This window comes from Nelumbo nucifera, chromosome 7 (genome assembly GCF_055504915.1).
Source record: "Nelumbo nucifera cultivar China Antique chromosome 7, China Antique-T2T, whole genome shotgun sequence".
NCBI lineage: Eukaryota > Viridiplantae > Streptophyta > Magnoliopsida > Proteales > Nelumbonaceae > Nelumbo > Nelumbo nucifera.
The window spans coordinates 58,324,156-58,349,527 of NC_142655.1; the positions used below are offsets into that span (position 1 = coordinate 58,324,156).

Here is a 25,372-nt window from a genome sequence, read left to right on the forward strand (position 1 = left end):
CTTAGGGCAGCTACTCGACCAGTTAGTTTTTGGCCTTCCTTAACTGAGCTAGGAGGTCGCATATCTAGTATTGCCTAGAATTTTTCTAGGTTGGCCTCGATACCACGTCGGTTGGCAATGTATCTGATAAACTTACACGAGGTCACAACAAATACACACTTGTTTGGGTTATATTTTCTTAAAACATTGAAAATGAGGTCTAGGTCGGCAATTAAATCATTCAAAAACTAAGTCTTGACAACCATGTCATCAACATAACACTCAACTTTAGTTCCGATTAAATATAAAAATACACTATTTACAAGTCGCTGGAAAGTTGCTCCAGCATTTTTTAATCTGAAAGGCATGACTTTGTAACAGTACAAGCCCATCTCGGTTACAAAAGCAGTTTTTTCTTGGTCTGTCGAGTCCATCGAGATTTGATTGTAGCCAGGTTAGCATCCATAAAATTCAAGAGCTCAAACCCTGAGGTCGCATCTACCAGGCGGTCTATCCGAGGGAGAGGAAAACTATCTTTAGGGCAGGCTCGGTTCAAGTCGGTGTAGTCGACGCACATGCGCCACTTGCCGTTGGCCTTCTTTACCTGCACCAGATTTGCAATCCAGCTCGGGTACTAGACTTCTCTTACGAAGTCTGCAGAGAGCAGCTTCCCTATCAATTGAATTTAGTAAGTTTGTTTCTTAAAAAAACAATAGAAGACTGTCACCCCATTTTCATGTTTAGGGGCGATTCTTGAAGCTCTGAGATTTGGCTTCTTGAAAATGTTCTTAAATCAGTTTCTGATAGCCATACGAACCAATAACCAAAAAGTAGAGCTTTGGCTATTAACAAAGTTCCAAGGTTCTACATCTTGCCTGGTTCATGATGTTGTCATTGGGTGTATAAGGTGCTCAAATGTGCAAAGGAGCCACAACAACGTCTTTGTAGTAGAAGAAGACTAAGATAATAGGGGAGAGAGAGAGAGACTGTAGTGGAAGTTGAAGGTTAATGGCAAGGACTATTGAAGTTGATTGGTGAAAAGGGGGGTAGAGGGTGAAGGCAGAAGAGAAAAAAAGGGGAGGGGAAGGATAGGGTTAGGGCACGGGAGAGACAAAAAGCAAAAAAAAAAAGGAAAAGAAAAGAAATATCAATATAAATATATTAAGTTGGAATGCTTACAAAAGAAAGCCACAAGATGCAAGAAATGGAATCTCATAGTAATTTTTGCTTTTTTTTCTTATAAATTACAAGAATGCCACTTTCTCCTACCAACTCTCTCTCTCCTTGCAAATTACAAGAATGTCATTCTCTCTACTACCAACTCTGTCTCTCTTGCTTTTTTTCCTTAGAAATTACAAGAATGACACTCTCTCTCTAATTGAGGGAGACCTCGGCTCAACATCTCAGCTGCTAGGGGACCTACAATCAAAGGTAGCTGAGCTCGAACTTCTGAGCTTTTGACTCGAGCCAAGCTCAAGCTCAAGTCTCTAATTCAAATCGAGCTCGAGCTCTACGACACCCCAACCACAGAGGGAGACCTCGGCTCAACACCTCGACAACTGAGGGAGACCTCAGCTCAGCACCTCGTTGGAGACCTTAGCTCGACACCTCGCCTGTTAGGGAAACTCAACTCAACACTTCAGCAACTGAGGGAGACCTCGGCTGCTAGGGAGAGTAGCTGAACTCAAACTTCTAAGATTTTGACTCGAGCTAAGCTCAAGCTCAAGTCTCTAAATCGAATTGAGCTCGAGAGCTCGAGCTTGATAGTTTATGAGTGAGCTCCAATGTGTATGAAAGAAGCCTCATGATGCAAGAAATGGAATATGATAGTAATTTTTGCTTCTTTTCCTTACAAATTACAAGAATGTCACTCTTTCTCCTACCAATTCTCTCTCTCTCTCCTACCAACTCTCTCTTTCTTTCCTTATAAATTACAAGAATGCCACTCTCTTTCCTACCAACTCTCTCTCTCTCTCCTTTTAAATTACAAGAATGTCATTCTCTCTCCTGCCAACTCTGTCTGTCTCTCTCAATTTTTCCTTAAAAATTACAAGAATGACACTCTCTCCAACTGAGGGAGACCTCGACTACTAGGGAGACCTCGGCTACTAGGGGACCTGCAATCAAAGGTAGTCGAGCTCGAGCCAAGCTAAGATCGAACTTCCGAGCTTTTGACTCGAGCCAAGCTCGAGCTTGACAACACCTTGACCACTAAGGGAGACCTTGGCTCAGCACCTCAGCAACTGAGGGGTACCTTAGCTTGGCACCTTGTCAACTAAGGGAGACCTCATATCGACACCTCGCCTGCTAAGGAAACCTCAGGTCGACACTTCAGCAGTTGAGAGAGACCTCGACTACTAGGGAGACCTGCAATCAAAGGTCCAACGAGCCTAATCGAGTGTGTACATAGGGTGTCAACTCAGCTACTGAGGGAGACCTCGGCTCGGCACCTTGACCACTAAGGGAGACCTCGACTTAGCACCTCGACAACTGAGGGAGACCTTAGCTTGGCACCTCGTCAACTAAGGGAGACCTCGGCTCAGTGCCTCAGTTGTTAGGGAAGCCTACAATCAAAGGTCTCACAAGCCTAATCGAGTGTATACATAGGGTCTCACTTGGGCTTGGCACCTTAGCCATTCAAGGAGACCTCGGCTCAGCACCTTGGCAATTGAGGGAGACCTCAACTTAGCACCTCGTCAACTAAGGGAGACCTCAGCTCGACACTTCAGCACCTAAGGGAGACATCGACTTGACACCTCGACAATTGAGGGAGACCTTGACTCGACACCTCAGCCGCTAGGGAGATCTATACTCTAAGGTAGCCGAGCTTTTGACTTGAGTCGAGCTCAAGCTCAAGTTTCTAAATCGAATCGAGCTCGAGCCTGATGGTTTATGAGCAAGCCCCTTCAATGCAAGGCCCCCCTACGCTAGTAAAAAATTTGAAAAACTCTAGTCAATCTCCATTAGAGAGACTTGCAAATGGAATAGCTTGAATGTGTTGAGCTGATGTGTTTTATTATAATTGGCCCTACAACCTGCTAAATAGCAAGGGGCATTCAGCTAATCCAAACTTAAGTCCAACAGTGTCAACACACGCTTTGCTCCTTTAATAACACATTAGATTTGGGCATTTGGATGTTTGGTAAAGAAAACTAAATGACACCCAAGGACATTTGTATTCTTTCATATGTCACTTGATGATGATTAGCGATTTTTGACTAAATTGACTCCTTTTAAAAATTTAGGTACTAGAGTGATATGTTTTAAAGTTTAAGGACCTGAAACTAAGCATAAAGTACAAGATACTGATATACAATTTTATATATAAAACTAAACACGCGAAACTATAATTTTTACACCCCATCCCACCCAAATATTTCCACAAGATTAATTTGAGCACCTGGGAGTTGTGAAATTTACATCTACGCCCTACAAGCGCCTCATAGCATATCCCTACTGGCTACCGTTTATTGTGAACATCTCCCGTTGACAACTTGGGGAGATGTTCCTAATGGATGCTGATATGTGTATGTGGGGCGTTTGTGGGGGCGCAGATGTGATCTCGGAGTTGTGGCGTTGTCGTTGTCGGCACATTTTTTTTTGGTGCAGTGGTGAGCATGAAATAAGAAAAATTGAGAAATTAGTGCAAAGAAATTCTGAAATTGAAAATTCTCTCGGATATAAGCCACGTGGTAAGTAATAAGGCCCGCTAACCAAAGACGGACGGGTCTTATTTCTTCTCCTATAGTCCCATCAACAAGACTACCATCAAATGGTGGGTGGGTAAGTAGTAGTAGCTCCCGAAGCTTGATGGTCAGCGAGAGTGTGAGAAAAGTTTTGAGGTAAGCTGCTACAGTGCTACGAGTTCTCATGCCTCCCTAGCCCCTCTCACCCTCAAAACTCCTCCATTTCCGATTTTTGTTTCTCTGTAAAATAAAAAAAAAACTCTATTCTTTTCCTTATCTTATCTACACATCCAAGGCATTCACAGCGCATAACCAGAGACTGAATAAAAAGGGTCCGGAGCTCTCAACTTAGACCCTACTGTCCGTCTCGAGACCATTATCATTCAGGTACCAGCTTGATGACCTTGTTTTCCACATTTCAGTGTTCTTGTTTCGACTGTATGTGACCTTTTATCTTAATGGCCGAGCAAGGTCGTTTTCAGGAACTTCGCTGTTCCCCACCATTATATTGATGCTCAGGAAAACTATTCTGAACTTTTGAACTTTTGATAATGTCGATATGCACATTCTTTCTAACGCTATAACTTCTATATGGTTGGAACTTTAACTTTCCCAACTGTCATAACTACCAATGGCTTCCACACAAGGGCTCGTTCCCATTTCTCTCCCTCTTCCTTCCCACATACTGTCTTCCCGCCAAAATCAACTACCGACTATTCAAAAACGAAGCCCTCAACTTCCTCCTCTTATCAACACCACCGTCAATAAGCAATCCAAACCTAAGCCTGAATTGCGGTCAGCATTCTGGTGGATTGAGACCCTCCGGTCACATACCCGATCAAATCTCTTCCGAGAAGCGCTATCTACATACGTTGAAATGACTACTGCGGGTATTCCGCCTGATAATTTTGCTTTCCCAGCTGTCCTAAAGGCTTCTACCGGCCTCCAGGACTTGAATTCTGGCAAGCAGCTTCATGCTGCTGTCATCAAACTCGGTTACCAGTCATCCTCGGTGACTGTAGCCAACACCCTCCTGGACATGTATGGGAAATGTGGACATATAGGTGATGTACTCCAATTGTTTGATAGGATTTCTCAGAGAGATCAAGTGTCTTGGAATTCAATGATTGCTGCATTGTGTCGCTTTGAGGAGTGGAACATGGCACTAGAGGCCTTCCGACTTATGCTTTTGGAAAATATGCAGCCAAGCTCGTTTACTTTGGTTAGTATCGCACTTGCCTGTTCCCATCTTATCAGGCGGTATGGCTTGCGCTTGGGAAAAGAAGTTCATGGGCATAGTTTGCGAAGGGGTGATGGGAAGACATTTACAAATAATGCATTGATGGCAATGTATGCTAAATTGGGTAGGGTGAACGACTCAAAAGCATTGTTTGAATGTTTTGAGAATCGTGATATGGTTTCATGGAACACCATAATTAGCTCATTTGCACAAAATGATCGGTTTGGGGAGGCATTAGCCATTTTTTATCGTATGGTTCATGAAGGGATTAAACCTGATGGGGTCACCATTGCCAGTGTTCTCCCTGCTTGCTCCCACCTGGAGATGTTGGACATTGGGAGGGAAATTCATGCATATGCCTTGAAAAATGATGATCTCATTGAGAACTCTTTTGTGGGTAGTGCACTAGTTGATATGTACTGCAACTGTGGGCAGATTGAAAGTGGTCGTCGTGTTTTTGATGGGATCTCAGAGCGAAGAATTGGGCTTTGGAATGCTATGATTGCTGGTTATGCACAGAGTGAACTCGATGAGGAAGCACTGAAGCTTTTTGTTGAGATGGAAGTGGTTGCTGGGCTCTACCCAAACCCAACAACAATAGCCAGTATATTACCAGCTTGTGTCCGTTGTGGAGCATTCTCTTGCAAAGAAGGTATACATGGGTACGTGGTGAAGCGGGGTTTTGAGAGGGACAGATATGTGCAAAATGCCCTTATGGATATGTACTCTAGGATGGGGAAATTTGAAGTTTCAAGGAAGATTTTTGAGAGCATGGACGTTAAAGATATAGTTTCTTGGAACACCATGATCACGGGTTATGTTATTAACAATCTGCATGATGATGCACTTCTTCTGCTACAGGAGATGCAAAGAGTCACAAAAGAAAAAGATTTGGATGATGATGTTTATGAGGACGAAGAAAGTTTTTCATATAGACCAAATTCTATAACACTCATTACAGTTCTTCCTGGATGTGCAGCCCTAGCAGCATTAGCAAAAGGGAAAGAGATCCATGCTTATGCCATTAGAAATGCCTTGGTATCAGATGTTGCTGTAGGAAGTGCACTAGTTGATATGTATGCAAAATGTGGTTGCTTGAGCTTATCAAGAAGAGTGTTTGATGAGATACCCAAACGCAATGTCATCACTTGGAATGTTATCATAATGGCTTATGGGATGCATGGACGAGGGGAGGAAGCACTGAAATTATTCAAAACTATGGTGGCTGAAGGAGCCTCGGGAGGGGATGTGGAACCCAATGAGGTCACATTTATTGCAATATTTGCTTCCTGCAGTCACTCTGGGATGGTCAATGAAGGCTTAGAATTGTTTAGGAGAATGAAGGATGACCATGGTGTTGCACCCACACCAGATCACTATGCTTGCATTGTTGACTTGCTTGGTCGGGCTGGCCAATTAGAGGAAGCGTATCAACTAGTTACAGCTATGCCTCCTGGTTCCGACCAGGCAGGTGCCTGGAGTAGCCTGCTTGGGGCATGCCGGATACATCAAAACATAAAGCTTGGTGAGATTGCAGCTGAGAGTTTGCTTAGGTTGGAGCCTAATGTGGCCAGCCACTATGTTCTGCTCTCAAATATTTACTCATCTGCTGGGCTATGGGACAAGGCAATGGAGGTAAGGAAGAATATGAAAGAAATGGGTGTTAGGAAAGAACCTGGGTGCAGTTGGATTGAGCTTGGTAATGAACTTCATAAATTCTTGTCTGGGGATATATTACACCCACAAAGTGCTCAGCTCCACGCTTTTCTTGAGGAGTTATCAGAACGGTTGAGGAAGGAAGGATATGTGCCTGACACTTCATGTGTTCTTCACAATGTAGATGAGGAGGAGAAAGAATATCTTCTTTGTGGACACAGTGAGAGGTTGGCTATAGCATTTGGTATCCTAAATACCCCTCCTGGAACTACCATTCGAGTCACCAAGAACCTTAGAGTTTGTAATGACTGCCATGTGGCAACTAAGTTCATCTCAAAGATCGTGGAGAGAGAGATCATTGTAAGGGATGTAAGGAGATTCCACCATTTTAGGGAAGGGTTTTGTTCTTGTGGAGATTATTGGTGAGAGGCCTGAAAACCAATTCACTTAAGAATTCATTTTAAGAGGCAAATGCTATCTGGGGACTGGGTTTAGTTGTCCATTATGCATAGGAGTTGTAATAATTCTATTGATTTCTTGATCAAGTTAAAAATTGTATATCAATATATTTTGTTTTTTTTGGAGGTTAAAACAAGAAAGCATATATTTGATGAAAATATGAAAAATTTAATCTCTTTTGGATTTTCTCTGGGTTGCATTTGTTGTTGATAATCTAGCTCTCTAAGTTCTACACCTGTTGATGTTTATTTTTGTTTATCTTAAAAAAAATACTGAACCTTATTCTGACCAAATACACATTTAGATCCCTTGGTTGAAATTGATGTTGCCACAACAAGTAGAGAGTTGTACCGTGGTGCTCAATGTGCTGGGCCCAAGAAGGGCTGTAGACCAAGATATCATAAAAAAGCCAGAATGGATTTCCTCAAGTAAGGATGAAATATATCATTCATTATAATCTGGAATGTTACTGAAGCATTGGTTAGGTCAAATGGCATAACCAGAAATTTGTAGTGACTGTCGTGGATTCTAGCTGCTCTTATTACCTTACCCTCCATAAACATCATCCCCTTTTTTTCCGTTGCCTCAAGAAGTTGGAGTTGTACAAGCTAACCACATCTTGTGGAAACAACCATTTGTGCAAAAAATGACCAAAAGTTAGGTCCTTATCCAGTTCACCCCTCCCAAGATCCCAAATGGTTGGACAAAGCACTTATCAGATGTCAATAATAAGCCCTTTTCTTGGGCAAGTTTTCTATTTATAACTTTGACCGTTTAATATTTGTTGGGGAACCACCAATGTGTGAAGTACAGGATTAACATGGACTGGAGGTTGACCAGGGCAATCTAGAGGGTCCTTTCTGTGATGGATGGTTGAGATATGTCAAATCATTGTTCTATGTGGCAGAAGCTGGGTAGGCCATGTAGGGAAGCTTCTGACTTTACCTGGTTAGGAAATCTTTTTCATTTGCATAATTTATTAATCATAATGAACATAAATGTTCTTGTTTCTTGTTGGTTTTCTTGTGATTGTAGGCTGAGCCTCTGGTTGTGGCCAACTGGTCCATGTAGAATTGTACCTCAATGGGTACAACAGGAAATATAGAGATGGCAGGCTGAGCTGGGCTAAGCCTGCAAAGTGCTGCTGCAAGTTGATCTTGTGTTGATCACCTTATGCTTGTCATGGAACCAAAGTGAGTCTGAGCGCAGCCTAAACCTTATGACCTGCAGATGGCCAAGGCTTAGCTGGTGGTTAACATCCTTAAGCTTTTAATTAGATCCACATGACCATTTTTTGGGGGAAATGGAGGATAAGACTATTCTCCAGTCTCCACATCCATGATGACATTGTATTGTGCAAGATGAATAGGTTTACTTTAACTCTAGATTTAGTTTTATGGAAGGTAGAGCCAAGCTTACAAACACCCAGTGGCAGTGTAATATAATTCATGCTTCCATGTTCCAATTTCATGGCATAAGGCACTGATTCTATCCATTTTATTATCAGTTTGGAGGATTCTCTTATGTAGAAGATGCAGATTTCTACCCGCCTGATAAGGTCTCTGTCTCTTCCTTCTCCTGTTTCAACCCCACTTCAAGAAATTGTCAGCAGCCAAAAGGGTTCTCTCTCTCTCTCTCTCATATATGTATTTTTGTATCTCCCCGACTCCCTCCCTTCTCTCCATGTATTGTCCATGTAAATGCTAGATTTTAACTGTTGCTGCTTTTCTTTTCTTTTCTTATGTTCTTTGCTGGGCATTTCGATATCTTTAATATCATTGTTTTATGCATTAATTTGATTTTCTGCCTGAAAAACTTCAAGTTTTTTGCCTGTTGAATTTAGTTATCAGTAAAGAATGATAAAGGTTTCTTCCTTTAATTGCCTCTATAGTTTCATTAAATGAGAAATGGATTATGACAATTATGCACGTAACTATTTAGTTCAATACCAGTGTTGTGATGAGTGATTGGCATGTGGGCCTGCTGGATTAATTAAGTGTTTTGTTGTTCTTTTCTTTTTTTTTTTGATAAATAAGAAGGATAAATTTCATTAATAAAAACTAATGCAGTTACAAGCTTCCCGTGGAGAGGCACGAGCTGCGTTCTCTCCTAACAGTAGGAAGAAAGACAAAAGATAGAAAACAGATTCAGTTTACAATTGAGCCCAATACAAACTTTCCCTATTTACCCCTTGCTTTGCAAGACCATCAGCCATAGAGTTTGCTGATCTCCCCAATTGTATTCTCACTGTCAAGCTTCTTGTTAGGCAGTTGAAATTTTTAATTTCATTCTTAAAACACCACACTATAGATTCCGGATTTTGTAGCCAGCCCACTACCACCTTGGAGTCCCCTTCTATTATCAACTGTTCCACACCTATCTGCACTGCTAACTGTACTCCCTGGATAGCGGCAGCAAGTTCCACCCTAGTAGAGTTTCCAACTCCTATGGGTCCTGAGAAAATAAGAACCACATTCCCACTCTCATTCTTCAGTACTTCTCCCACCCCTGATGGACCTGGATTACCAAGACTAGTTCTGTCGAAATTCTTTTCTTTTTATGCCCCTTGTATGGCTAAAGTATCTGGTAGTCCATATGCTCTCCTCCTAATCCACCCGAACTCAGCATTTATATCCTTTGCTAATCTTTCCACTTCCCTGAAGATATGTTTAAGAGTCCATGGAATATGTCTGTTACATCTTGTCCAAGAAATAACTACTTTTGAATCACCTTCAACTTCCACCCGTCAAAAACCTAATTGCTTTGCCAACCGGATTCCTTGCAGTAAAGCCAGTAACTCTGCCTTTACTGAGTTTGTAATGCCAATTGGCCCTGAAGATCAGTTCTAGGGTTTCTATTTGGGAGTAGGGACCAAGGGAAGCTTCATCTGTTTTTTTTTTTTTTTTTTTATGCCCTACTATGTTTGTTTGAGGCGAGTTGCTGTTTGGCTACTAGAGAGATCTGATCAGAATCAGATCAAGAAGGGGATTGCATAGGGGAGTACCAGTTTCAGCATTTATGAGGATTGAGGAGGGCTAAGTACTGTTGAAGGGTATTTGGTGTAGCCTAACATAAAAGAAGAATAAAACAACAATAAATCCAGTATTTAATCAACAGAAGTGAGAAGAAAATAAGAAGATGAGTCCAGAGCAAGAGAGGAGAGAATGGAAGAAGAGGGAGATGGAGAAGAGATCTGTTCATACCTCTCACCAGTTCCCTAAATGTTTTTGATTAGAAGAAAAGGGCAACCCAATGGACAAGGCTCCCACCAATGTGGGGTTTGGGGAGGCTGTTTCCAAGATTTTAACCCTGATCACCCAGGTCATAATGAAGCAACCCAACCGTTGCACCAAGGCTCACCCTCTAAATGTGTTTTATTAGAACTAATCTCAATTTAAAGTATAATTACAAGGTGCCCTCAGTAGGTAACCTAACTCAATAACATAAAGAATGAAAACAATAATATGCCCATAAACAGAGGCCCACTAATCTAGGAATAAAGATTAATAAACGAACAAATAAAGAGAAAAGACTAAGGTCCATTCGGCTCAATATCTCTACACTCCCCCTCAAGCTTATTATATATGTCCATTATGCCCATCTTGCTTATATAGTGTTGTTGCTTTGCCTTTGGAACTCCCTTAGTTAAGACATTTGCTAATTGTTCCTTAGATGCAATGAATGATAGACATACTTCCCTTGAAGTTACTCTCTCCCATATAAAATGTCTATCCACCTCAATGTGCTTTGTCTTGTCATGCTAAATTGGATTATGAGCAATGTTGATAGCCACTTGATTATCTCAATATAACATCAAAGGCTTATCATGAGGAATGCTTAATTCCTCTAGGAGAGATCTTAGCTATAACAACTTTGAAACACCATGGACCATAGCCCTGTAGTTTGATGATCTAGCTAGCACTGACTACTTCTTACTTCTCCAAGAGACAATGTTCCCTACCACCATAGCTCAATAACCTAATGTAGTTCTTCTATCATCTATGCAACCATCTCAATCAACATCTATATAAGCCTCCAATTTCATATTTCCATGCTTGGCAATGAGAATGCCCTTTTCTGGAGTTTCCTTTAAGTAACATAAAACCTTTTTTGCTGCTGCCATATGTCTCTAGGAGCATGCATAAATTGACTAAATACACTCACAATATAGGAGATACCAGGTTGTGTCGTACAAAATATAGGGCCTGTTTGGCGTGTCTTTTTGGGAAGATCTTCTAGTAGCTCTGACATGCAAAAGATGCATTGAGCTTTTGCATGAAGATCTGAGCAGCCCAAAGCACGTTTGGCAGATGCGCATCTTTCCGTGTGATATTAAAATGCAAAAGACGCGAGAAGCTTCATTTGGAGCTTCCCGAAATCAGCCCAAAATGGCTTCTCGCGTCTTTTCAGCGTTCCATCTTTTGGCGGCTAGATCTTCTGCGCGTCAAACAGAAATAGACCGAAAATTGGTCTTCGTGGCTTGTAAACAGCCGAAAGACTGTGCAGAAAGACGCGCCAAACGGGCCCATAATAATTTCCCAAGAATTCCTTGGAACACTCACCTGTTAGTTAATAACTCACCATCATTGGCCAAATCTGATGATTCAAATCTATAGGTGTAGAAGTAGGTTTAACACCAAGTTCGCTGGTTTCAGTGAGAAGGTCAAGGATATACTTTGTTGGGAAAGGAAGCTGCATTCTTTTGATCGAGCAACTTCAATTCCCAAGAAAATATCTTGAACTCCTCCAAGTCCTTAATCTTAAACTTAGTGTTAAGAAACCTCTTGAGGCTATAAACTTCTTGTGAATCACCACCAATAACAACAATGTCATTTTTTTTTGAAGATGAGTAAAGAAGAAAATTTATGAAGATAAAGAGAAGATTATGAAATACAAAGATGGTGATAAGGCATCACCCAATAAAAACCCCTAAAACCAACAAACAACACCCAAATAAAACAACCAATCAAAAAAAGCAAACCCCTTCTGACAAACAAAAACACCATCCCAAGCAAAAAAGAAAAAAACTTGTTGATAACACCCAAAATAGAAGACAACATCACAAAATCCCTTAAAAACCAATCAATGAAATGACCCTCAAGCCACAAGGCCCAACCCAACCCCAAAAGAGAACCCACTCATTCCTCAACTCCTGTAGAGTGAAGCTTCACTCTCAGTTTTTTAGGTTTCTTTATCTTCTTAGTAGGACCTTCCCCAAGCAAACCGAACTTCAATCTGCTGAACACTCTTGAAACATGGGCTATTCGGAGATGTTTCTTATTATTGAATTTGTAACTACATTAGGCATCTGCTCACTTGCCCCAAAGTTTTGCTAACTTCCACTTCCTTATTCACCACTGTCTCCAAATCTATTTCACTTCCAATCTCATTAGTTTCATCCAAAATCATCTCACCATCATCTTCCTTAGGTCCCCCCCCCCTTCAACTTCAACCTCTTTATCTTTCTACCAATGGAAAAGTTCTGTACTTATTTTTTCTTTTAGAAGTTTTTCCAGCAGGAAGTAAAAACTTTCCTTTTCCTAACCCTGGCTCCTTTGCTGTACCTTCCATATCAGCCCATGAATCTCCTCCTTCCAAAATACCCTCATCACCCCCATCTCTACCTTCTCTGTCTTTACCCATGTTAGGCTTAACCTCACCACCCTAAGGTCCTGCATATTCAAGGCAACCAAGGAAATGTTTGGCATCGATGCCGATTTCCCAAGAATCAGTGCCACATCGGACACACATCAGCATTTGAAGAATCAGTATTTTCTTCTTCTTCTTCTTCTTCTGTTTGGTTGGCCGGTTATGCCAATTTCTGGGAAATCACTAGAAAATTGATCCTTGAGCCCTGAGTGAGGGATCACCACTTTTAGTGATTCCTCGGTTTTCAGGTGATTCTGATTTTTGTGTGGTGATGTGGCATCCTACATGAAAAGAGGATGGAAGGGATCCAAAATGCAAAGGAGCTGAATATAAGAAAGTTGATCATAGAAGGAGATTCAAAGCTGGTAGTTAGCTGGCTGCAGAAAGACGAGACTGGCTGGTGGAAATTTGTTAATGAAAAGAGGAAGTTTAAGTTTTTAACTCAGGATATGGAGATCAAGTTGCAGTAGGTTAAAAGGAGTGCAAATGCTTTTGCCGATGTCTTGGCAAAGCAAGGAGTGGGAAGGGATAAACTTTTCTGGGCTATTCTGTAATTGCTGTCCTCTATTGTCATCTTGGAGAGAGTTTATCTCTCTCCTGGATGTTCTCTTGTATTGACTTGCTCATTATTAATGAAATTTCTGGTTATTGATAAAAAAAAAAGTGGCATCCTACATGACAAGGGTGTTTCCCAATAATAATGGTAGTGCAGTACATGGAATAATAATTTCAATGAAAAATAATCACTCTTGATAATCAATACCAAACATTCTCAAAGGTGATTTCCCAAAAATAGGCCGACATGGAGGACATGATAACAAATAACCAAAAATGGTGATTTTTGGAAAATCAATGATTCCAAAAATCGATGATGATGTGAGAAATCATCATCAATGCCAAACATCACCCAAATTCCCACCACACAAGGCAGCGATCTTCTCTAGAATTGCTTCAGACCAGAGGTTGAAAGGAAATCCAAGAATTCTGAGTTTAAAACTGAGAATTACAAGAAGGAAACTCCAAATGCATCCTACCTTGTGGAGTAGATAAAAACTGCATCAAAATTTACTAAATCTTCTCCAATATCTAAAAGAGCTAGATCTGGACTAAACAGACAGATTGCCAATGAATCACCAAACTTCAAAAGGTTCCTGATCGTTTCCTTCCCTCAATCCTTTATCTCCTTCTACTTATTCAAAAGCACCTTCTAAGTTTCTGCACTGCTGAGCAGAACCACGTTTGAATGCCAAGTCTTCTCGACTTCTTCCACAAACCTCCTTTCCTCTTCTTTATTTATTTATTTATTTATTTATTTTTTTTCTCATCAACATCCAGCTTGAAAACCTCCTTTTCCAGTTTAAAAACAATGAAATCTTTAACAACCTTCAGCACCTTCCTCTATCCTTTCACTCTATTTCCTTCAGGAATACATACCATCTTTTTCTTCCTATCACCACAACGCTTCATGAGAGCCACGAAACAACCTTTGTAATTGTTGAGTGGGCCGGTTTGTTTTGTTGAGTGGCCCGGTTTGTCTTTAGTTTGTTTTTATTTAATTAGGAAGTTATTGGGCCTTCGGCCCATTAGTTTTTTATTTTTTAAAGTTATGACAATTCAGTTTTGGTAGCCACCCTACTAAGGGCATCCTTGTAATATCTCATCTTTAAGTTAAATATAAATATAATGAGGGGCTGGCGGCTTGGGGTAAATTTCTCATAACTCTAGTTGACCTCCTACTATTTTCTTCTTCTCCTTCCTTCTCTATTGCTGAAATCTTCACCTCCCCCCTCTTTCTCTCACAAGAAGCTTGACTGAATCAGCAAATAGTTATTTTGTACTTGGTATCAGAGCAGGTTGAAGGTTCTTGAAGTTGTTCTCTCATGCAGCCCTAGATCGGCCGACTGCATGGTGATTTAAGAGGCTGATCGAAGCTCTTAGGTAAGCCCAGTTTTTGGATTTTCTTGATGGATCTGTGTGCCCTGTAGCTAGTCTAGGGTTTCTCATCAGAATCAGGAAAAACTGGGGAAAGGGGAATAGTTCTGTTTTTGTTGGACTCTTCAATTTTGACCTAGGAAGTGGCGCCCTAGTTTTTTAGGGTTCCTTGGAGTTTTTTGTAAGGGGCGATTCAAGTCCCACATGGTTTGGAGGCTTCTAGAGAGGGCGATTGTCTTTTCTCTCTCTTCTCCCATCCCACAGAAAAGGAATCTTTTGTGGGAAGAAAGCCCAGGACACCAAGAAAGTGTTGTTGGTTCCAAAAGGTGTCCTGTTATTTTCTTTACCTTTTTTAGTTATTTTCTTTACCTTTTTTGAGAAGCATGGAGGGCCATAGAGTTGAAAATAAGCCTGGGAGTGAAATGGGACCAGTGGGAGGGGGTGCTAGAGACCCCTTCGGGGTTGGAACCATGAATGGTCACAATCTGCAAAGATGGCCATTGGGGCTCGTGGGAAATTAGGGTATATCACTGGTGAAGAGGTGAAACCCGAAACTAGCAACTCCTGGTGGGTGCAGGAAAATTATATGGTGATGACTTGGTTGTGTAATTCCATGTTGCCACATATAAGTAAAAATTTCTTATGGGCAAACACTGCTAAGGAGATATGGGATGGGGTTGCAGAAACCTATTCACAAAGGGAGAATGTTGCTAGGGCTTATCAACTGAGAAATCAGATTATTGCTACAAGGCAGGGAGATAGATCAGTTGCAGCCTATTTTTCAGCCCTTAAGACCCTGTGGCAGGAGATTGACCATTTGGAGACCTTTGCTTGGCAGCAATTCACACTCCAGACTTGACAGACTAACAGACTCAAAAAGTTTTGGAAACAAAGAACTCAAAGAAGAAAAAGACATCTTGCCTCGTACTTGTTAGAATATGGTGGTGTCCATCAGAGCAGCTGCTCCTATAGTCCACAACAGAATGGTGTTGCAGAAAGGAAGAACAGACACATTGTTGAGACCGCAAGAAGCATGATGATCACATCTACAGTTCCGGTTCGGTTTTGGGGTGATGCAGTTCTCACAGCAGTATATTTGATTAACATGGTACCTTCTCGTATACTTGGATTCAACACTCCATTCAGCCTTCTTTTTCCTTAGGGGTAGATGTTTCATGTTCCTTTCAGGGTGTTTGGGTGTGTCTGCTTTGCACACATCCTTGGTCCTCACCGCTCGAAGCTTGATCCCAAGGCAAAGAGGTGTGTCTTCCTTGGATATGCAGAGAATCAGAAAGGGTACCGTTGCTATGATCCAGTCTCTGGGAACCGATATGTTACCATGGATGTCACCTTTTTTGAATCCACGCGCTTCTTCTCACAGAATCCTTCTTAGGGGGAGTGTTTTGGGGAAGTAAGTCAGCAGTCTATCCCTCCTAGTTCCAGTCCCTGTGTCACCTCCTGTGCTTGACCACCACCCGGTGCCACCTACCTTGCCACCTCCTTTGCGCTCTGTTTCTCAGCATTACTCACGACAGAGACTTCACAAGGCGGTTGATTCCACTATAGCAGAACTCACACCACTTCCTGTCGATCCCTTGGAGACTCCAGTTTCGGCTGATATGGATTTAGGTATTCCTCTTGATCCCGCTACTATTTCAGTTCCCATTGATCCTACTAATTTTGTTACCGATAGCCTTGATCTCCCTATTGCTCTTAGAAAAGGGAAGAGAAAGTGTACTGCTCATTGTATTTCACAGTACTTATCCTACAGTGGACTTTCTCCTTCCTACCGTGCTTTTCTCTCTTTTCTTGATTCAGTGTCTATACCCAAGGGTGTTAGTGAGGCTCTCTCCAAACCTGAGTGGAAGATAGCTATGCAGGAAGAGATGGAAGCTTTGATTAAGAATTAGACATGGGACATTGTGGACCTACCAGAAGGCAAGGAGACAGTTGGTTGCAGATGGGTTTACACAGTAAAATATAAGGCAGATGGAAGTATAGAGAGGTACAAGGCAAGATTTGTCACAAAAGGATACACACAGACCTATGGCATTGATTATTTAGAGACCTTTGCGCCAGTTGCAAAGATGACCTCCGTTCGGATACTCCTTTCCCTTGCTGCCTCATACTCTTGACCCTTGTTTCAACTGGATGTGAAGAATGCTTTCATAAATGGGGATCTGCAAGAAGAAGTGTATATGGATCTTCCTGCTGGTTTCTACAATGATACTGAAAAGGGAAAGGTAATGCAGGCTTAAGAAGTCACTGTATGGCTTGAAACAATCTCCCAGAGCATGGTTTGACAGATTCAGAAAGGCCTTGATTGATTTTGGCTACACTCAAACTCAATCTGATCACACTTTGTTTGTGAAGCGCAGGGGATCTTTGGTGTTAGTCCTAATTGTTTATGTGGATGATATTGTTATCACTAGGAATGGTCTGAGTGAGATTGATAGTTTGAAGAGGAACCTACATAAGGAATTTGAAATTAAGGATCTTGGAAAACTGAGATACTTCTTAGGCATCGAAGTTGCAAGATCGAAACATGAAATTTTTATCTCTCAAAGGAAGTATGTCTTGGACCTTTTTCAAGAGATAGGATAGTTTGGAACAAAGGCAATTAGCACCCCTATTGATCAGAACCATAAAATTAGTGCAACAGAAGGTGAACCAGTAAAGGACATTGGGAGATATCAGAGACTTGTGGGTCGGCTGCTATACTTGTGTATGACAAGACCAGACATCTCCTATGTAGTGAGTGTAGTAAGTCAATACATGCATGCCCCACGAGTCCAGCATTGGGTGGCAGTTGACAGGATCCTTGCTTATCTGAAGGGACATCCAGGCAAAGGCATATTATTTACTAATCATGGACAGTTGAAACTAGAGGCTTATACAGATGCCGATTGGGCAGGATGCCTTGATGACAGGAGATCAATTTCAGGAGTGTGCACCCTAGTTGGGGGTAACCTAGTCTCATGGAAGAGTAAGAAACAAACAGTGGTGGCAAGATCAAGTGCTGAAGCTGAATACAGGGCCATGGCGCATGGAGTTTCAGAACTTCTCTGGATCCTTTCTCTGTTAGAAGAAATTCGTGTACAAGCAGAAGAACCCATGATGCTATACTGTGATAACCAGGCAGCAATTAACATTGCCCATAACCCAGTCTAACATGACCGAACTAAGCACATTGAAGTGGATAGACATTTTACCAGAGAAAGGGTAACTTCTGGAGAAGTCTGTCTTCCATACATTGCTTCTGATCTGCAGCTCGCTGATGTTCTCACAAAGGGTGTTGCAAAGAACAAGCTGTAGCATGATCTACGCAAGTTGGGAATGTGTGACATTTACTCCCAACTTGAGGGGGTGTGTTGAGTGGGCCAGTTTGTCTTGTTGAGTGGCCCGGTTTGTCTTTAGTTTGTTTTTATTTAACTAGGAAGTTGTTGGGCCTTCGGCTCATTAGTTTTTTATTTTTTAAAGTTGTGACTATTCAGTTTTGGTAGCCGCCCTACTAAGGGCATCCTTGTAATATCTCATCTTTAAGTTAAATATAAATATAAAGAGGGGCTGGCGGCTTGGGTTAACTTTCTCATAACTCTAGTTGACCTCCTACTCTTTTCTTCTTCTCCTTCCTTCTCTACTGCTGAAATCTTCACCTCCCCCCTCTTTCTCTCACAAGAAGCTTGACTGAATCAGCAAATAGTGATTTCTACTGTAATTATTTCTTCTCTCAAACACATACTCCCTCTCATCCTTCCTCCATTTTTTTTTCCAATCTAAAGCCCTCCAACTTAATTGTACCATCCAGAAAAATACAACTCTGATCTATTTAATTCTCTGATTATCAAAGAAAATGTTCCTCTTAAACTGAACTCCTCAAACATGAAAAATTTGTTCTCCAATGGAAAGGACCTTTGCCACTTGTTCAGTTAATAGTTCTAAACTTAGTTAACATAGACAATAGGGAAAGTGGCCAGAGAATCTCTCCTCATAACAAAGAGTGTGATCAAATTGAGTACAATTGTAGCCAAAACTGACAAGAGCATCATGGAACCTCTAAAATCTTGCTTTAGGAAACTAGTTAAGTCCATAGAACGACTTCTTCAATTTGCACTGTGCCTTGCACCTCCTTACCATGCATACCAGGGGAAAGTTACATACACTTCTCAACTTAGTTGACATAGACAATAAGGAAAGTGGCCTGAGAATCTCTCCTCATTACAAAGAGAGTGTGATCAGATTGAGTATAATTGTAGCCAAAACTGACAAGAGCATCATGGAACCTCTAAAATCTTGCTCTAGGAGACTAGTTAAGTCCATAGAAAGACTTCTTCAATTTGCACACTGTGCTTTGCACTTCTTTACCATGCATACCAGGGGAAAGTTACATACACTTCTTCATTAAGCTCTTCATTCAAAAAGGCTTTTTTAACATCAAACTTATAGAAGGGCCGGCAAAAGCTTGCTGCCAAGGATAAGAGAACCCTAATTGAAGTCATCTTTGCTATTGGAGAAAAAGTTTCTAAATGGTATATCCCATACTTTTGAGTATAACCCTTGGCAACTTGGTGAACCTTAAATCTCTCTCAATAGTGCCATCAGCATGGTACTTAATAGTGTAAACCCACTTTCACCCAACTGGTTCCTTCCCATTAGACAAGTCTACAACCTCCTAGTTTTTTCCCTCTTCTATGTAATGCTTCTTTTTCTATTCTCATAGCATCCCTCCATTTAGTGAGGAAAGCTGGGATGGAAAGAGGGAGGGAAGGTCAGTTCCTGCGAGCTAAAAGAGGGAAGAAAGTTCTGAAGGTGGAAGCAAAGACTTTCATCTTGGAAGAAATCTGGACTAGAAATGGACTCTCTCTAAAAATTGTAGAATCGAGGAAAGCTTCTTTGCTTCTTGAAGGAAGGGTGGTACCATGGTTCCAAGGAGTTCTCGATGGAGCTAAAATAACAGAAAAAACAAGGGAATGGAGGTTCTGTCTATTGGAACATAACAGAAAGTACGTAGATGAAAGAAAAGAGAACAAGTACGGGAGGTTTTTGGGAGTGCAGGAACACTTTGGTGAGGGGCTGAATCAGTTTACCTGTTTCCCTGAAGGAAGGGAGGCCTCAGGATGGGACCAGCTAGCAGAAGCAATTCAGGAGTTTATGGTGGTAACTAATGACAGAGAAGGTGCCCTAAAAGATGGTCAAAAAATTAAGAAACAATCTGAAGGGCAGTCAGGGAAAGTTTTCAGGGAGATCCCAGGAGAGGAGGAGATAGGGACGGAAAGTAAATTGCAGATTGATGCTGGACTAGGTTTGGTGAAATTGTGGGTGAACAAACCTAAATAGGATTGGCAGCTTAAACTTGTCCTCTTGGTAAACAAGAAAGTAAAAGATCGGAAGAGACTGGTGAAGAAGTCCAACAGAGGTGTTGCAGATTTCTCCCTTTGACGACCACAAGGCTGTAGTGTATTTTCAGGGGATTCCTCTGGATTTTGCTACTGTTTCGGCTGTAACAGAGCAAGGTGTGGTGGTGTTGGAGAAATGGAAGCCTTTATGCAATGAACAGTTGGTAGAACCCACAGAACTTATCAATCTGAAAATTATTGGGTTTTTTTTCCATCTATGGAAGATGGAGCTGTTCAGGAAAGTTGCGAAGCTATGTGGTGGCGAGATGGTTTCCTTTGATGCTTCCAACCTGAGTGCCATGCAGATTAATGTGGTTGGAGCAAAGCCAGAGCTTATCCCAAGGTCTTTGGAATTAACTTCAGATAATGTAACTCAGGGTTTGGATTGCAACATCTACTGAAGCTAGATGGTGGAGATTGGGGAGGAGTGGGGAAGAAGAAGATGATGTGGCCTCCAAGGTTCGAGTTAACACTGGGAAGGAAACTGTAAAAGCAAGGGATAGGAAAGCAGTACCCCAGTCTTCCACTTTAAATGGCAAATCAGAAGAGTGGGCTAGGACTTTTGCTCAGGTAGTAACGTCCAAAGGTGGAGAAAATATGTCAGAAGACTTTTTGAATTTGAACAAGTGTCCAAAGGTGGGGACAGGTGGAGCTAGATTGGAATAGCAACCAGGTGGGTTGTCATTTGATATGGCCCAGGCATGCAGTCAGGGAACCAATACTAAACTTTAAAAAGACTGGGTCTGGTTCAAAATTATAAAGATGGGCCAACGGTTGAGGTGAGGGGTACTAGTGGGCCCAGTCATAAACTTCAAGTGGATGGGCCTGGAAATAAGACTATAACAGCGAGTAAGCCCATAGTTATAAACCTCAAGTGGATGGGCCTGTGGTATATCTTCGTCCTCTTCAGATTGTTCTGCAACTGGCTCGAAAGAAAAACGATTGTCTGGTCTGACTTTAGCGTGACAGCCAAGACAGGTCTCTTACTCTACTAGCCCAGATAAACCTAATCCGAGATATAACCGCATGAGGTTAGGAGAGGAGGATTCTGCTTCAGACTGGGTAAGTGTAGATTATGAGTCTCTGAAAGAGGGGTTGTATGTTGAAGAGTCCAGCTATGGTAGTATACAGAGTAAATGTCGTTCAAGGATTGGGGAGGAAGATGACCCAGGATTAAAGTTACTGTTCGAAGAAGAGGCTTGTACACTTCCAAGGGAGTTGGTTCGGCCTAGAAAGGAGTTGGAAAGAAAGAAAACAGGCTTGGGTGAGGAGAAAACCGAAACAGGGAGAAAAGGGGATTCAATCCTTTGTAAAGATCAGGGAATGGGTGCTTGTATGGTGTGTGTTGGCAATCTGGTTCCTCCGAGCAGAGCTATAAACTGCCGTTTTCCACTGCAATCAATCCAGATTTTGATTTCGAGGGTCCTATTCCCAGCGAAAGTCAAACAAAAGGGGTTCAGGCTATTCCAGCAACTCATATTGCGTCTTCTTCCTCCCAAGGTTTGGATTGTTTTCAGGTTCAGTTTTTGGTTACTAACTTGGTTTCCCCAAGTCCTGTGTGTGTCTGGCCTACAGGTTAATCCAGCCCAGCTATAAAGCCTACCAATTCATTTGATTCGGGACAAGTGACAGAGGTAGTGGGGGAGATAAATTCAGAAGCAGAAGAGAGAGAACTAGGGGACAAAATTTGGGAGTTGATCTTGGAACTATTTAGAATCAGAAAGGAAGAGGATCTGAATGTGAAAGAGGGTAGGGTTGAGGAGGAGATTATTCAATTTCCCAATACAGTGGAGAAAAGTGGATACAATGGAAAATCAAAAGGACAACGGAAAAAGAAGAAGAAGGGGTCAGGTAAGAAACTAGAAGGAAAGGAGAAGGTGGAAGAGTCTAGTAAGAAGGTAGGAGAGTTTTCTAAGAAGAGGAAGAAAAAGCTGAGTGAGGTGGAGAGGTTGAAGAGTGGGGTGGTTTATGATCAAGCGAGTGGGGGTAGGAAGGATAGAAAAAGGAGTAAAGAGGGTGGTTTGGTTGGGGCAACCTGAAATTTTTGTCTATGAAGTTAATAAGCTGGAATGTAAGAGGTTTGGGGAGTTCAAAGAAAAGGCGAGTGATCAAAGACTTCTTGAGAAGAGAAAAACCAGATGTGGTCTTAATACAAGAATCAAAATTGACTGAGGTGGACAAGAAATGGGTGAGGGGCATCTGGTTAACAAGAAATTTGAGTTGGGCCTTTGCACAATCGTGGGGAGCTTCAGGGGGAATTATTACTTTGTGGAGGAATGAAGACTGGGAGTGTGAAGAATTAATTGGGAACTTCTCGGTGTGAATAAAATTGAAGAGAAAGGAAGATGGGTGGGCTTGGGTGTTAACTAATGTCTATGGTCCCACCTCTTACAGGGAAAGGGAAGGTTTCTGGGAAGAACTAGCAGCCGTTAGGGGTTTGTGGGATGGCCCTTGATGTTTGGGTGGGGATTACAACTTTATAAGATTCTTGAACGAGTCCAATAACCCCAGTCGTAGGATTACATCTAGCATGAGGAAGTTTAATCTCTTTGTGGAGAATTTTGAATTGCGGGACCTCCCTGTTCAGCAAGCAAATTTTACCTGGTCAAACTTCCAAGAAAGCCCTACCTGTTGTTGATTAGATATGTTCCTCTTTATAGTGGATTGGGAAGCTGAATGGGGGATTTTAGGTGTTACAGCATTGCCGAGACCTATTTCAGATCATTGCCCAATCAGGTTGTCTCAAGAAAGACTGGATGGAGGCCCGTGCCCTTTTAGGTTTGAAAACATGTGGTTACTTCATCCAGAGTTTCTAGCCAAGGTAAAAGAATGGTGGGAAGTGGACCAAGTGGAATTCCGATGGAAGGGGTATAGGTTTTACAAGAAACTACAACTCTTGAAAACTAGACTCAAGATTTGGAACAAAGAGGTTTTTGGTAGATTAGAGCAAAGGAAAGTAGAAATCAGTCAGAGAGTGCAGGAGCTAGATGGACTAGAAGCTGAAAGAAAGCTGGGGGAAGAGGGTAGGGTGGAAAGATGGAATTTGAAACAGGAACTGGAAGATCTTCTTAGGAAGGAGGAGATAAGTTGGAGGCAAAAATCCAGAAGCAAGTGGCTAAAGGAAGGGGACATCAATACAAGGTTGTTTCATTTGTTGGCAAATGGGAGGAAAAGGAAGAATTCTGTTTCAAAATTGGAGTGGGATGGACAATTGTTGACAAGGGAAGATGATATAGCTTAAGCTTTGGTTAATCACTTCAAATTAGTGTATGACAACCCAGGGAGACCTAGTGAGAGCTTAGAGGACTTGGAGTGGAGGGTGGAAGATAGTGTCTTATTGGAATCTTTGGAAAAAAGATTTGAGGCCCAAGAAGTGAGAAATGCAATCTTCTCCATGGATCGATCTAAAGCTCCTGGGCTTGATGGTTTTTCGATGGCCTTCTATCAAGATTGTTGGGAGATAATTAGAGAGGATTTGTTGGAGGTTTTTGAAGAGTTCTATGAGAGAGGCAAATTTAACTCGGGAGCAAATGCAACTTTTATTGCCCTGGTTCCTAAGAAGAAGGACGCTCTCCAACCAAAGGATTTCAGACCTATAAGCCTGGTGGGAAGCATGTATAAGATCATCTCTAAGGTCCTAGCGCTAAGATTAAGAAAGATCCTCCCGTCTCTAATCTCACTGTATCAAGGGGCCCTTTGTAGAAGGAAGACAAATTGTAGATCAAATACTTATTGCTAATGAATGTGTTGAGGTGAAGAGGAGGAGAAAGGAAAAGGGGTTGGTTTGCAAATTGGATCTTGTAAAGGCATATGACATGGTGGACTGGGATTTTTTACTAGAGGTTCTCAAGCGGAGAGGGTTTGGGGAGAGATGGTGCAGTTGGGTAAAGGGATGCATTTCTTCATGTCATTTCTCAATATTGGTGAATGGTGTAGCTAGGGGTTTCTTTCCTGCAAAGAGGGGTATTAGGCAAGGAGATCTATTGTCCCCATTCCTCTTTACCCTAGTAGCTGATGTGTTGAGTGCCATGATTTCGAGGGCTGATGCTAACAATTTGATAAGAGGTTGGAGGATTGGTAGGGAGGAGGTGGTGGTCACACACTTACAATTTGCAGATGACATCATCTTGTTTTGTGACGGGGAGGAAGGGGAATTACAAAACTTAAAGAGTTTAGTGCTTCAATTTGAAAGGAAGTCCAATCTTAAAGTGAACTGGGGAAAAAGTTGTGGTAGGGTTCAATTTAGGGGGAGAGGAGGTGGATTACCTAGCTAGGATTTTGGGGTGTGAAGTGGGGGGCTAGCCTTTACAATATTTGGGGCTACCACTCAAAGGGAACCCAATGGTTGAGAGTTTTTGGTACCCTATAATTGAAAGATTCTCCAAGAGGTTAGCAAATTGGAAGATGAATTACATCTCTTTAGGGGGTAGGATAACCTTAATCAAGTCAACCTTTGGCCAACCTGCCAGTTTATTTCCTGTCTACCTTTAGAGTACCGATGAAAATAGCTAACCAGTTAGAGAAGATAATGAGGGACTTCTTCTGGGAACTAGGGGATATTAAGAAGGATCACTTAGTGAAGTGGGAGGTGGTTTCTAGGAGTAGGGATGATAGAGGCCTTGGGTTAGGAAATATAACATTAAGAAACACAGCTTTGCTGGGGAAATGGATTTGGAGACTACTGATGGAACAAGACAGACCTTGGTCTAGAGTGATTGTTAGTATTCATGGATTGGTAGATAACGGATGGGATGTAGGACTTGACCCTGGGGCTTCTCAGTGTTTTCCTTGGAAAGCTATTCAAGGTATTTTGCCTCTTATGCTTCCTTATTTCAAATATGATGTTTGTGCTGAAAATAAAGTCTTGTTTTGGGAAGATGTTTGGGTTGGTGAAAACTTCCTTAGAGATAGATTTCCTTTTATTTACTCCTTGTTTGAAAACAAAAGAAAAGTGATCTCTTCAATGTTTGTTGATAACTCCTGGGATTTGGGCTTGATAAGAGGTCTAAAGGATTCTGAGATGGGGATGGTTGATGATCTAATCACTCAGTTAGGGGATTCTTGATCAGTTTTGTAGAGATAGCAGAATTTGGAAACCTTCCCCTTTTGGTTTTTTCAATTGCTCTTTTTTCTATAACATTTTGCTTCAGACCTCTAACCTTGTAGGGAACTTTCCTTTAAAGGAGGTGTGGGCTAGCCCTGTACCCCCAAAAATTTATGCCTTTTGCTGGGAAGTGGCATTCCAAAAAAGCAACACCTTGGATTTATTGCAGAAAAAGAGGCCAAATATGTGCCTCTCCCCCCATGTTTGTTGCCTCTGTTTGGGTTCTGGTGAGACAATTTCACATTTACTAATCTCATGTCCCCTTGTGTTC

The 25,372-nt window shown here is 41.7% G+C and overlaps 2 protein-coding genes across 8 annotated transcripts in view; both read left to right on the top strand.

The window, feature by feature from the left end:
• The first annotated feature begins 3,748 nt into the window (after nt 1-3,748).
• Nucleotides 3,749-25,372, top strand: part of LOC104599755 (S-adenosyl-L-methionine-dependent methyltransferases superfamily protein) — a 104,567-nt gene continuing 82,943 nt past the window's right edge. For 3 of the 7 annotated variants that reach the window (XM_010262441.3, XM_010262440.3, XM_010262442.3), the window contains exons 1-2: nt 3,750-4,052; nt 8,528-8,640. In XM_010262441.3, the coding sequence (XP_010260743.1) occupies nt 8,553-8,640 (88 nt within the window). In that variant the 5' untranslated portion in view covers nt 3,750-4,052; nt 8,528-8,552. Of the gene's footprint in view, nt 4,053-6,870; nt 6,984-8,527; nt 8,641-25,372 lie in introns of those variants that run through there. The other 4 variants (XM_088890910.1, XM_088890912.1, XM_019198154.2 and 1 more) reach the window with 4 other exon arrangements.
• OTP84 (Tetratricopeptide repeat (TPR)-like superfamily protein) lies at nt 4,046-7,207 on the top strand. Its single transcript, XM_010262444.3, has one exon. The coding sequence runs from the start codon at nt 4,297-4,299 to the stop codon at nt 6,985-6,987; it is 2,691 nt and encodes an 896-aa protein (XP_010260746.2). The 5' UTR covers nt 4,046-4,296; the 3' UTR covers nt 6,988-7,207.